This window comes from Suncus etruscus, chromosome 9 (assembly GCF_024139225.1).
Source record: "Suncus etruscus isolate mSunEtr1 chromosome 9, mSunEtr1.pri.cur, whole genome shotgun sequence".
Taxonomy (NCBI): Eukaryota; Metazoa; Chordata; class Mammalia; order Eulipotyphla; family Soricidae; genus Suncus; species Suncus etruscus.
The window spans coordinates 11,155,165-11,166,956 of NC_064856.1; the positions used below are offsets into that span (position 1 = coordinate 11,155,165).

Sequence of the window (11,792 nt, forward strand, 5' to 3'; positions counted from 1 at the left end):
AGATGTACATAAGACAGATTTATCCACTTTCTTCATCTCAAACAGAAGCTGAGGAGCAGTCACAGTCCTGCACCCATCCCGTCCGTCCTGTTTCTGCTAGAAACCCGAGGCCTGTGAGTGAGCTAGCTGACTGTTGCTTCTGGGGGCCCACAGGGAACTAAGCCCCCGGGTCTCAGAGGCCTCTGCTGGGGTCTCCTTCGCCCCCCGCGCCCCGCCCCGCCCGCGCCTGACAGTGCCAGGGTGGGGGAGCAACCCCCGGAGGTGGCGGCCCCCACGCGGCCCCAACAAGCTGCCGTTGTCCCGCGGGTCCCGGGCCGGGCACACACTGGGGCTTTGTCCAGCCCCCCGCACGACCAGGGGAGCGGGGCCCACATGACCGAGGGCGGAGGCGGAGCCTGCGGCGGCTGCGGCTCCACCATCATTCCCCTGCCGGGCACCGGGTCTGCTGGCAGCGGCGGCCGGGCAGGACGGGGCGGGCCGAGGCTCGCCGGGTCCCCCGTTCCTCGCCAGGCTGCAGGCGCCGGGCCTGGGCCAGCCGCGCCGCTGTGAGCCCAGCAGAGCTGTCCCCGCAGCCATCTGGGGGTGCGCCCGGCCCCCCGTCCTCAGGACCATGGGGAATGGCATGACCAAGGTAAGGAGGGCAGGACGGGCATCGCCTCTGACCTTCTGGTCTCGGGTCCTTGTTGGCTCGCCCTGCCCTGGCTCTCCGGGCCGCCCGTGTCCCTCTGGTCCGGGCTCCCCCGCTTGCTCTGCCTAGGAACCTGTTCCTGCCTCTGTCGCTGTGCCACTAGCTTGTGCCTGCCTCTTACTGTCACTCCGTATTGCCAGCCTGCCTGCCAGCCTGCCTGCCTGCCTGCCTGCCTGTCTGTCTGTCTGTCTGCCTGCCTGCCTGCCTGTCTGCCTGCCTGCCTGCCTGCCTGCCTGCCTGTCTGTCTGTCTGTCTGTCTGTCTGTGTCTCTGCCTGCCTGCCTGCCTGTCTGTCTGTCTGTGTCTCTGCCTGCCTGTTTGTCCGTCCGTCCCTCTCAGACTGTCTTCCTACTTGCCAACTGCTGGGATTGACTCTCTCCATTCTTCCCTCTCTTCTGCCCGACCCTCCACTTGTCCTTCCTGCCCCCCCTTCCATCATCCCTGCAAGTCCACTCCCCCCCAACCCCTCCATTGCCTTGCCTGCTTTTTTGTTTTGCTTTGTTGTTGTTGTTGTTTAGTTTGGGGCCATACCTAGCGGTGCTCAGGACTTACTCCTGGCTCTGCCTTAGCAATCACTCCCAGAGGTACACCGGGGGATACTACTATGGTACTACGGGGTTTCTGATCAAACCCAACTGGGACTACTGCGTGCTAGCTAAAGCCTTCCCGCTACACTGTCGCTCTAGCCCTGCACCTCCCCCTTGCTCCACCCACCCTTTCTCTCCCTCTAGATCTTTCTGCCCCCTCCCCTTTTATTTCTACCCACCTGGCCTTCCTCTAGCCCCCTCTCCAGCTGTTCTCTCTCACTGAGTCAGAAGCCAAGAGAGGGGGAATTACTACCCTAGTCCTGAGATCTAGGGATTAAGGGGGCCTGTGGGCTCCCCTAAACAGCCCCTAAACTGAGCCCTGCCTATCATTCCTGTAGGTACTTCCTGGCCTCTACCTCGGAAACTTCATTGGTGAGTCCTCCCTACTCTGTCCCAGGTCTGGGACCAGCCTTTCTACTCTGGCCCATTCACCTTGGGTGCACTGAGGGGAGGGGGGGGGACTGGGAGAATGGGGGGAGTGTGGGCAAGACAGATGCTAGGCTGGGAGAGTAAGGGAGAGAGAATTCCTGAGGACCAGGGGGATATAGGCCAACATGCTGACACTGGGCAAGTTTGAACAGCTGCTCCAAGCCTCAGTTTCCCTCAGCACAAAGCCCACCTGCCTCTAAGAGCTCTTCATGCCTGAGTTTCTGGGCTGAGGTGTGTATGTGGGGGGTTAGGGTAGGGAGACTGCTTCTAGCTAAAAAGCCAGGACTCTGTCACTTCCTCAGAGAAGAGGTCATCTCTGGAGTGTGGCTGTGCTTGGAGATGTTTTGAGTGGCCTATTCTGTCTCCAGGCCTTGTAACTCCTCCTCCGTCCCCGATCTGGACCAGAAACAGGCTGGTTTGGGACTTGGAGGACAAGTTGGGAAAAGTAATTTGCATTTGTGGAGTCAGAGAAAATGCAGAAAGGGTAGGCAACTGGGGTGGGAAAAGGACAGGATCCTGACCCCCCCCCCCCATGGGGTTTTGTGGTGCCTGCCTTCTTGGGAGTGACCTGAGCATTTCACCTCGTTTGATCTCAGAGAAGTTGGCTCAGGTGAGGACTTAACTGTCTTTTAAATGTGTAACCATTGAGACCAGGGACCAAGAAGTTGTTTGACCCCCAAGTCCCCAACTGTAAGCTTTTAGGAAGAATATATTAAGGAGAAAGTAAATATTTCCAATGAGAGGGGGAGAGTCACTTAGTACATATCTACTTATAAGTCACTGATTATAAGAGGTTTGCATTGCTGAAAAGCTCACCGTTGGAGACAGCCATGGTGAGCAGTAGGGAGTGTATACCAGGTCCTTTGTCAAGAGTTTTGTGGGTTTAGGTGGAATATTTAAGACACAGGTAAAAACTAATTCTGCATACTGTTCTATAAGCTGTGTTTCTCATCTACTCAAATATCAGTATATAAAAACATCCTGGCTAACAACACATGAAAACTTTTCATTTGCTTCCAACCAATGAGTTGGTTGTTGTTTATTCCATTCCCTCTGGGTGTACACTTAAGTTGTTCCCATTTTTTAACTATTTCGGATGGGCTTGCTCTTTCAGGCAGCACTGCATCCAACAGCAAGTTCTCCTCACAGCTTTCTGTGTCAGCAAAGTGTTCTGCAGACAAGTTTCCTAGAAGTATAATCACAGGGTCAAGGAGATGCCAGGGAAGCATGCTGGTGATGGAAAAAAACAGCACAGGCAAAGCCAGGGAGAGGCTGAACTATTGCTGTGGGTTTCTCAAAGACAAGACTGAAGCCTCGGCTTGTAGTAGATCAAACCTACAAGGAGGAGGTAGGGATGGCTTGAGGAGTGAAAAGCAGACAGAGAATGAGCCACCATAGAATGAAGGGGAGAGGTCAGAGGAGAGTCTGGGCTTTGGAAACAAACAGGTCCTACCTGTCAAATAGACTTTAGCATCCTATTTCTTTCAGATGCCAAAGATCTGGATCAGCTGAGCCGGAATAAGATCACACACATCATTTCCATCCATGAGTCCCCCCAGCCTCTACTTCAGGTATTTCTCCACCCCAAGCTTCTACCTATGTAGGAAGGAGAGCTCCAGGCTTATCCTACAACACCCATTTATCAGCTTTCTGAGACTTCCATCTTCCTAATCCAGGCTAATGGTTAAATATTGGCCTGGTTAGTAAACCATGTATGATTTATCCTTCTTTGGCTACCCAGACCCAGAGTGGTAACCTGCCTATGGCCCTAAATCCAGGATGCTTGAATACAGACCATCCCTCTCCCCATTCTCCCCCAATCTCCAGGACTAAATCTTTCAAAGACCCCCACTCCCCATGTATGGGGTTTCTCATTGCCTTAACCAAACACACTATTCCATGTGGTTGATTCTGGGAATGTGTTTTGGCTGTGTGACCTCAACTCTGACCCTCTGGCCCTCTGGCCCTCAGGCCTCTCTGCTCCTTGGGATTGTCATGAGGCTGCAAAAAAGGCTGTGAGAGAATGGAAATGCATTATTTGCTGCCAAGCAGTCCCCATCAGAGGAGTGAATCTGGTAGTCTTGTGTCCTCTAGGAAAAAGGGGATTAGTTTGCTGTGACCCTGAGGAGGGAAGGAGGCCATTAAGACCACACACATCCTGGGGAAAGTTCACCTCTTCCCATTGCTCTGTGACCTTGGCCACTGGACTTCACCAGGCTGAGCTGCAGTTGCCTAATCTGTAAAAGGGGGAATTTGATACCAGTATCTGAGTTACTGCGAGCCACATAATAGAAGCTTGACAAATGACAGCTGCTGAAATAGCCAAGTTAATCATATTCATAGTCCATGAATAGAGTCTTCTTGCCTTTTCAAAGTACGTGTCACCCACTAAAGGAAAAGAATTGTGGGAGTAAAGAGCACTGGCCATCCGAGATCCAGACCAGACTCTGTCACAGGCTTGCAGTGTGACTTTTTTTTTTTTTTTTTTTTTTGGTTTTTGGGCCACACCCATTTGACGCTCAGGGTTTACTCCTGGCTATGTGCTCAGAAATCGCCCCTGGCTTGGGGGGACCATATGGGACGCCGGGGGATCGAACCGTGGTCCGTTCCGTTCCTTGGCTAGCGCTTGTAAGGCAGACACCTTACCTCTAGTGCCACCTTCCCGGCCCCGCAGTGTGACCTTGAGCAGGATCATTCCTTACTTTCCTTCCCCATGTGTAAGACAGGATAGTAGCTAAGAGCAACTCCTCCTAATCTGTGATTCCCAGTGTCATTCCAATAAGAGCTTTCCAGGTCAGTGGAGTCTGATTTCACTTTATACGACAGGCTTATTTTGGACTGTTTGGAGTAGAAAGTCATTAGATTGTACGAGAAGGTTGTCAAGTCATGAATATATTTACTAATGGAATGACTGCTTACAAAATGAGTCCCTGCTCTTAACAGCCCTTGGCTCTGCTCACAAGTTTTTTCCTCCCCACTCTGCAGTGACAATACTAGTCAGGGTCTGATAATGCCAGGCCAACTCAAGGCCAAATATATTACAAAGTGAAATTGCAAGCCTTGCAATAGATGGAGAAAGTTGTGACCTTGGGGAAAGTGAGTTAGGGAAGGACTGGAATTTCACATACAGCCCTAAGCAAGCACTAAGGACCTGATCAGGCTTCCTAAGTCAGCGCAGGGCAGGCACCTGCAAAGGGTCATTTGACTATCAAAGGATTAAGAGATTTTTGGACCAGGGAGATTGCTCAAAGTAGCACATGCTTCGAATGTGGAAGCCCTGGGTTTCATCCTTCCTATCACTTCCCTGGTCCCCACAGCACGGTGTTGGAAGTAGCTCATAAGCATGATAGAAAATGGTATTCTCCCCCCCCCCAAAGGTGGAGGTTCTTGAGAAAAATGATGAGGTCTTTGAAACATGGAGAAATTTAACTTTTATGATAATCTTATGTGAGAGTTAAGCATAAAGGCTATTATTACAAGTTTGTTGGAGAATGGGGCTTGAGAGATATACAGTGGCTAAGACACTTGCCTGCCTGACATGCAGTTTAACTGGGTTGAATCCCCATACCCCATATGAACTCCTGAACCCCACTAGAAATGATCCCTAAGCACGGAGCCAGGAGTAGTCCCTGAATACCACTGAATTCAATACCACTGAATAACCCCAAAACAAGCAAAACTATTTAATTTTCAGATACAGCATGTTGATAATTAGCACAGAATTTTACAATTCCATTAGCAAACTAGAAATTTTTCTTACAGTTCTTTGTTTGAAGATACCAACATCTGCTTTGCCCTTCTTGCTGTGTGACTCTCTAATCTTCATCAGGAGGACAATCACTTTAAGAGGCTCATTTGGGGTGTTCAAATAAAAGGGTCTTTGGATCCCTTTAAGTGAGTCCTCATGCCCAAGTCACCTATGAAATTAAAATGCTGTTTTCTCAGAAGTTCTGGAATCACAGAACTAGAAGGTCCTGGCAGATGGCAGATGGCATCTACCCTCAGAGAGAACAACACTGGCCCATCCATAGAGGGGAAGGAACTGGCCTGGGGTCACAAGGTGTTTGGGTGGCCCTGCCTGGGGAAGGGGACACAAACAAGGACCACCCACTGCCCAAGCTGTTTTGTACTTGCAGGACATAACCTACCTTCGCATCCCAGTGGGTGACACCCCTGAGGTACACATGTAAGTTCTCCTGAACAAACCCACATATGGATGAGGCAGCTTCTGCTGTGGGGTGGCAAGGGTGGGTGGGGCTGGAAGTGTCAGCATCCTGAGGAAAGACTGAGAGGACACAGGCCAGAAAGCTGTCCTGGGACTCAGAACAAGTTTGACCCCCCACCCTTTGACCAAGTTTGACCAAGCTAGCTACCCCCTTGCTCTCACCTGACACAGGCTCTTAACCTGCCCCCCCCCAGTTGCCTTTGCAATGTGCAGTGGAGAACATGTCCCAGATCCCCCAGTCGTCCACACCAGCAGTTACACCTACACGAATTCCCAAGATCCCTGTGAGCCATGGCTTCTGGCCATGCAGAGGACATTTGGGATCTGGCCAGGCGTTGCCATTTGTTTCCCTTGTGTCCTTGGACATACTTCTCTCAGAGAGGAACAGCAGCAAGGAGGCTCTCTGGAGCCAATGCAATAGATCCGCAGGGAGGGCATTTACCTTGTATGCAGCCGAACTGGATTTGATCCCTGGCATCATATCCCCTAAGCACCACCAGGTGTGGCTCAACCCCTAAACCCCCCCCCCCACAAAGAAGCTTTCAAAGCTCACATGGATTGGCTGAGGGTTTGAATCAGGGCCTAGACAGAAATTGAAAAGCTGCCTTTATCTGTGTTCCTGGCCGTGAAGAATCCTGCCCATGGGCTGCCCTTTCCTAGAAAAGTCAAGATAATCGTATGAAAACAGAATCCCCAGGACCTGGGAGGTTGTTCTTGCCTCCAAAGCAGGATTTGCCCTAGCTGACTGATCCTTTCATTACCACTATCTGTAGTACATGTTCCCTGAAGGCTATTAGCTGACCATAACACCCTGGGGCTGTCTCTTACAAAGGGGAAGGGGTCCACCTTCTAGAGCACCGGATGCCCACCAGAGTGCGACCCTGTTATTTTCTTCTCCAGCAAAAAGCACTTCAAAGAATGTATCAACTTCATCCACTGTTGCCGCCTCAATGGGGGGAACTGCCTGGTGCACTGGTGAGTCGGGGGAGAGGGGCTGGGAGGACATCCTTCAGACATATTTATTTTCCAGAAATGAAGAGTCTGGAACAGAGTTTCTGCCTGTCAGGATGCCTAATGGAGAGACCAAGTTAAGATTCAAATCAGTACTCGGGGTTGGAGCCATAGAACAGCGGAGGGCACTTGCAAGAAACTCATCTAGTTTTTATCCCCTGCATTCCATGGTACAATTCCTATGTGTCACCTGGTTCGATGCCTGAGCAACCCCTGAGCATCACCAAGTGTGGCCAAACCAAGCCAAAACGAACAACAAAAAGCCACCAAATCAAAACTCTACCCCCTTGACAACTCTGTTGTCAACTCTGAAAATAGCTGTTTCTCCCCAAAACTTAACTTCTTACTCTATAAAATAGAAGGGGAAATCTGACAAACTAGGGACAGGGAAAAGTGAGGTCATGCAGTTAGGCCCAAATCCTCCAATATTCTTCTCTCCTTTGGGCCTTTGAGGTGGTAGTGCAGACAGTGGCACCCCAGGCTAGGAAAAAGTATCCATAAGCCTTCCCAGGGGTGTCTGGTTCAGTTGAGGACATCCATCCCCTAATTTCTCACACTTTTGGGTGGTTTTTCTGAACCCCAGACACAGCTACAGCTCCATCTAACCCTGTTTCCTGGTCTGACTCTCTGCTCCAGCTTCCCAGGTTTTTTACCTCCTGGTCTTTGCAGTGTATGGAACATTCCTCACTTACCCGTACCCATCTCAGGATAATTTGATGTCCTTTCCCAAACCGACCCTACCTTCTGCTCCTACTAGATTAAGAACTTTTCTTGGGGCTGGAGCAGTGGCACAGCAGTAGAGTGTTTGCCTTGCATGTGGCGACCCAGAACAGACCACAGTTTGATCCCCCGCGTCCCATATGGTCCCCCAAGCCAGGAGCGATTTCTGAGCGCAGAGCCAGGAGCAACACCTGAGCGTCATCAGGTGTTCCCCCCCAAAAAATAAAAACAAACAACAACAACAACAACAAAAAGAATCTTTCCTTATACAAGCTCCTGGGCCTAAATTTATCTTCAAAGCACACTGGCCCAAAATTATTTTGTGCACTAGTGTCTTATTTCCCCCAACAAAACTGTAAACTCCAGAACTGCAGAGACCAAGTCAGTTTTATTCCTCACCATCTCTCCAGTATTTGAAAAAGAACAGATCAGGAAATGCCAAGTGGGGAGGTGCTTCTTTTTGACTTCTGAGGCCCTGGAGTGTGTTCCAGGCTGAAGGAACAGAGAGGCAAAGGTCCACAAATGAGAAATCCGGTGCTGCCAACATGTGGTTGGAACTCAAGGAGACCCACGGAGGAGGGGTGGTGGAGGCTGGTGGTCTGGAGCAGAGTGGAGTGGGTCTTACCTAAAGTCCGGGGCTGGGGGGCCCAGCTTTGCAGGCATCTCCCGCAGCACCACCATCGTGACGGCCTATGTGATGACAGTCACAGGACTGGGCTGGAGGGACGTGCTGGATGCCATCAAGTCCACACGGCCCATCGCCAACCCCAACCCAGGCTTTCGGCAGCAGCTTGAAGAGTTTGGCTGGGGCAATTCTCGGAAGGTAGGTGTGGGGGGGGCTGGCAGTGCCTTCTGAGCACTAGCCAGAAAAAGATTCTCTCCCATCAGTTTTTTCTGGGCTCTTGACCCCACGGTCCTGTGCTACTCTAACCCCCGCAGGTATAGTTTCTATAGCCAGGTGTTTTCTTTTCTCTTTTGAATTTAGAGCTTAGGCTTTATACCACCTCAGACTCTGCTTTTCACCTCCCTGGAAATTGAGGGCAAATATCTGAGTGTTTGGCCCCTTGGGGGATGAGGGAAGAGTCCTGTCTCTTACCTGCTCCACTTTGGGTCCCTGAGGAGGCCAAAGCGGTTTCTTCCCTTATATTATATCTGTGGGGCAGAAAGCACTTATAAAGCTTGGGGGCTCAGAGCCCATCTACCCAAACAAAGAAAGTGGAGGGGAAGAGACTTTGAGAGGGAGGAGAAGGAGAGGAGGGGAGAGAGGAGGAAGAGCTGGAAGGGAGGGGAGGAGGAGACAGGGAGAAGAGGCAGGGGAAGGGAGAGACTCAGAGAGGGGAAGGGGAAGGAAAGAGGGAGGGGAAGAGAAAAAGGGGGTAGAAACGAAACTCAATTCAGAGGAAGGGGAAGGGAGGGAGGGGAAGAAGAGGAAGAATAGAATGAGAGGGGAAAAACAAAAGAAACTAAAAGAGGTCAAGAGGGGCCGCGGTTCGACACCCCCCCTGGCGTTCCATATGGTCCCCCCAATTCAGGAGTGATTTCTGAGTGCATAGCCAGGAGTAAAACCCCTGAGCATCAAATGGGTGTGCCCCCCCCTCAAAAAAAAAAAAAGGCAAGAGAGCGAGCTAGCAAATGAGAGAAGGGGAGAGAGAAAGAGACAAAGCACCTCCTCTAGGCATAGAGAGGGAAGAAAACCCTTATCAGTACAATATCCAGTTGTATGCGTGTGTGTGTGTGTGTGTGTGTGTGTGTGTGTGTGTGTGTGAGAGAGAGAGAGAGAGAGAGAGAGAGAGAGAGAGAGAGAGACACAGAGACAGAGACAGAGACACAGACAGAGAGACACAGACAGAGAGACACAGACACAGACAGAGAGACAGAGAGAGCTGAGTGCAGCCAGCGAGAGGGACAGACGTGGCCTCCCACTGTGTCATGACGGGTCTTGAGCGCTCTGACCTCAGTGCGGGGGTGTGGGGGATGGACTTCAAGAAGGGCTGGTGGACACCCGGGAGGTGTGGACACTCGGGGAGGCGCTTAGTTAGCGAGGTGCGGGCCACCCACCCACCGAGGCGCCGCGCACCCCCGCAGCTTCGCCGGCAGCTGGAGGAGCGCTTCGGGGAGAGCCCGTTCCGCGACGAGGAGGACTTGCGCACGCTGCTGCCGCTGTGCAAGCGCTGCCGCCAGGGCTCGGCGTCGTCGGGCACCTCGGTGGCACCCCAACCCCGCGGCGCCGAGGCCACCCTGCAGCGCCTGGTGCCGCGCGCCCCCCGGGATGCGCATCGGCCGCTGCCGCTGCTGGCGCGCGTCAAGCAGACTTTCTCGTGCCTCCCGCGCTGCCTGTCCCGCAAAGGCGGCAAGTGAGGTGTCCGCCCCGCGGCTCCCCTCTTCCTCGCGAGGGCTGGTCCCTTCGGGTGCTGTCTGGCCCCCCCCCCCCCCACGACGTCCAGGACCCCGACCCAGAGCCCGAGGGTCCCCGCCCTTCCCCTCGCTTGTCCTCGCCTCCTCGCCACACTGTGTCCTCTGTCTCTGTGTCTGGGCAGCCTGCTGCAGCCACGCGGTGCCTTAGTCCTGGGGGGGCTGGAAAAGGGGGGCACCCGGGGCTCCCCTTTAAAGGCGGCGGGAGGAGAGGGCGGTCGGAGAGTTAGACGCGGCTGGAGAATATTAAAGAGACACAGAAGTTGCCTGTGTGAGCGGCTCCCCGTCTTTCCCAGAGGCGCGAGAAGGCAGGGCCTGGAACCCGCAGAAAGTGGGTTCGAGATGATCTGCACGCCCCTGGAGAGGAACATCACTCCACTGCCCTTCTTCCCGTTCTGAGCAGAGCCTCAGCCTCCCCAGGGCCTCCCTCCACTGGCCCTGACTACTCCCCACCCCTCTTTTCTTTTTGAGCCACACCGGGCTTTGCTCAGAGATCACTCCTGACAGGCTGGGGATACCAAGTGGGATGCTGGGAATCGAACCCAGGTTGGCCACATGCAAGGCAAATGCTCAGCCCTGTAGCCTCATTCTTTTTGTTTTTGTTTTTGTTGTTTTTTTTGGTCACTCACAGCAGCACTCAGGAGTTCCTCCTGTGTCTACTCTCAAAATCGCTCCTGGCAGGCCCTAGGGGGGACCTTATGAGATGCCGAGATTCGAACCATCATCCTCCTGCATGCAAGCAAACGCCCAACCGCTGTGCTATCTCTCTGGCCCCATGTAGCCTCATTCTTAAATTCCCTATACTAAGTTGGAGTAACACAGCCCTCCTCACTTCTCCTCACAGACCTTCCCTTAACTCCCTGAGGGGTGAAGGGGGGCTGGAGCTCAGAGAGAGCCCAGGAGCTGCTGCCTGAGGACACAGAATCTGAGGAGAAGCAGCTGGATGCTGGGTTTGAATCCGAGTCAGCAGCACAAATCCTATGACGATTGTTGGGGTCCTTCTATATTCTCTATATACTCTCCCCAGCTCTTTCTGCATGTCCACAAAGGGGACTCCGGCATAGCTATGTGACCTCTTCTGCCCCCATTTGACAATAAAAAATGCTCAGAGTGGGGGAGATCACAGAACACCAGGAACTCATCAACTCCAGATGTAGTTACTAAAGGATGCCGTGAGAGACATGTTAGGCATGTTAGGGACACAGGTTAAAATCCTGGTGGTAGGTTTTAGCCTCTTGGGAGCATGTCACCTCTGTAGGCTCGTGATAGAGCTTTATTCTCTTGGAATCTTCAGTCTTTCTAATGTTCTTGTCTCACCTGCTGGCATGAAAAGCACTAACTGCAAGAAAGGCTTTCACAAAGGCCAGCACGGTGGGCAGCAGTCAGTAAATGGGGTGTCCAGGATTTATTGAAGAAAACCATAAGTGTGGCCTGTACACCTAGCTGGAAGCATCCCACAGGACCTTGAGTTCCTTAAAATAAATGGCTCCAGGGGGTGGGGCTGTAGAAATAGAACAGTAAGGATCTTCCCTATCACTTGCCAATCCAAGTTCTATCCCCAGCACCTTATAGGGTCCCCTGAGCCCTAGAGGAGTGATCCCTGAGTGTGAGCCAAAATAAGTCCTTAGCACTACCTGTGTGGCCCAAAAATCAAAACGGGGAGGGTGGTGTTCCTTAGCTTCTGGGCCAAAAAACTGAATTCTGCAGGTCTGCAGTGGACA

At 52.4% G+C, this 11,792-nt stretch overlaps 2 protein-coding genes across 5 annotated transcripts in view; both read left to right on the forward strand.

Moving 5' to 3' along the window:
- Positions 1–11,792, forward strand: part of COMMD7 (COMM domain containing 7) — a 911,502-nt gene that overhangs the window by 856,600 nt on the left and 43,110 nt on the right. The window lies entirely within an intron of this gene.
- On the forward strand, positions 406–10,343 carry DUSP15 (dual specificity phosphatase 15). 4 transcript variants are annotated; one of them, XM_049779362.1, is made up of 7 exons: positions 409–631; positions 1,613–1,646; positions 3,192–3,274; positions 5,840–5,889; positions 6,829–6,903; positions 8,311–8,482; positions 9,745–10,343. In XM_049779362.1, the coding sequence occupies exons 1-7, from the start codon at positions 611–613 to the stop codon at positions 10,015–10,017; spliced, it is 708 nt and encodes a 235-aa protein (XP_049635319.1). In that variant the 5' UTR covers positions 409–610; the 3' UTR covers positions 10,018–10,343. The 4 variants fall into 4 exon arrangements, with proteins under 4 accessions (XP_049635320.1, XP_049635319.1, XP_049635322.1 ...); XM_049779363.1 differs by lacking the exon at positions 5,840–5,889 and having other exon boundaries at positions 406–631; XM_049779364.1 differs by lacking the exons at positions 409–631; positions 1,613–1,646 and having other exon boundaries at positions 3,194–3,274; positions 8,319–8,482.

Coding starts and splice junctions, on each gene's coding strand:
- DUSP15 (XM_049779362.1), top strand. CDS start 611: ATGGGGAATGGCATGACCAAG. Junction 5,890..6,828: donor GACACCCCTGAGGTACACAT/GTAAGTTCTCCT, acceptor TTTCTTCTCCAG/CAAAAAGCACTTCAAAGAAT. Junction 8,483..9,744: donor GCTGGGGCAATTCTCGGAAG/GTAGGTGTGGGG, acceptor GCACCCCCGCAG/CTTCGCCGGCAGCTGGAGGA.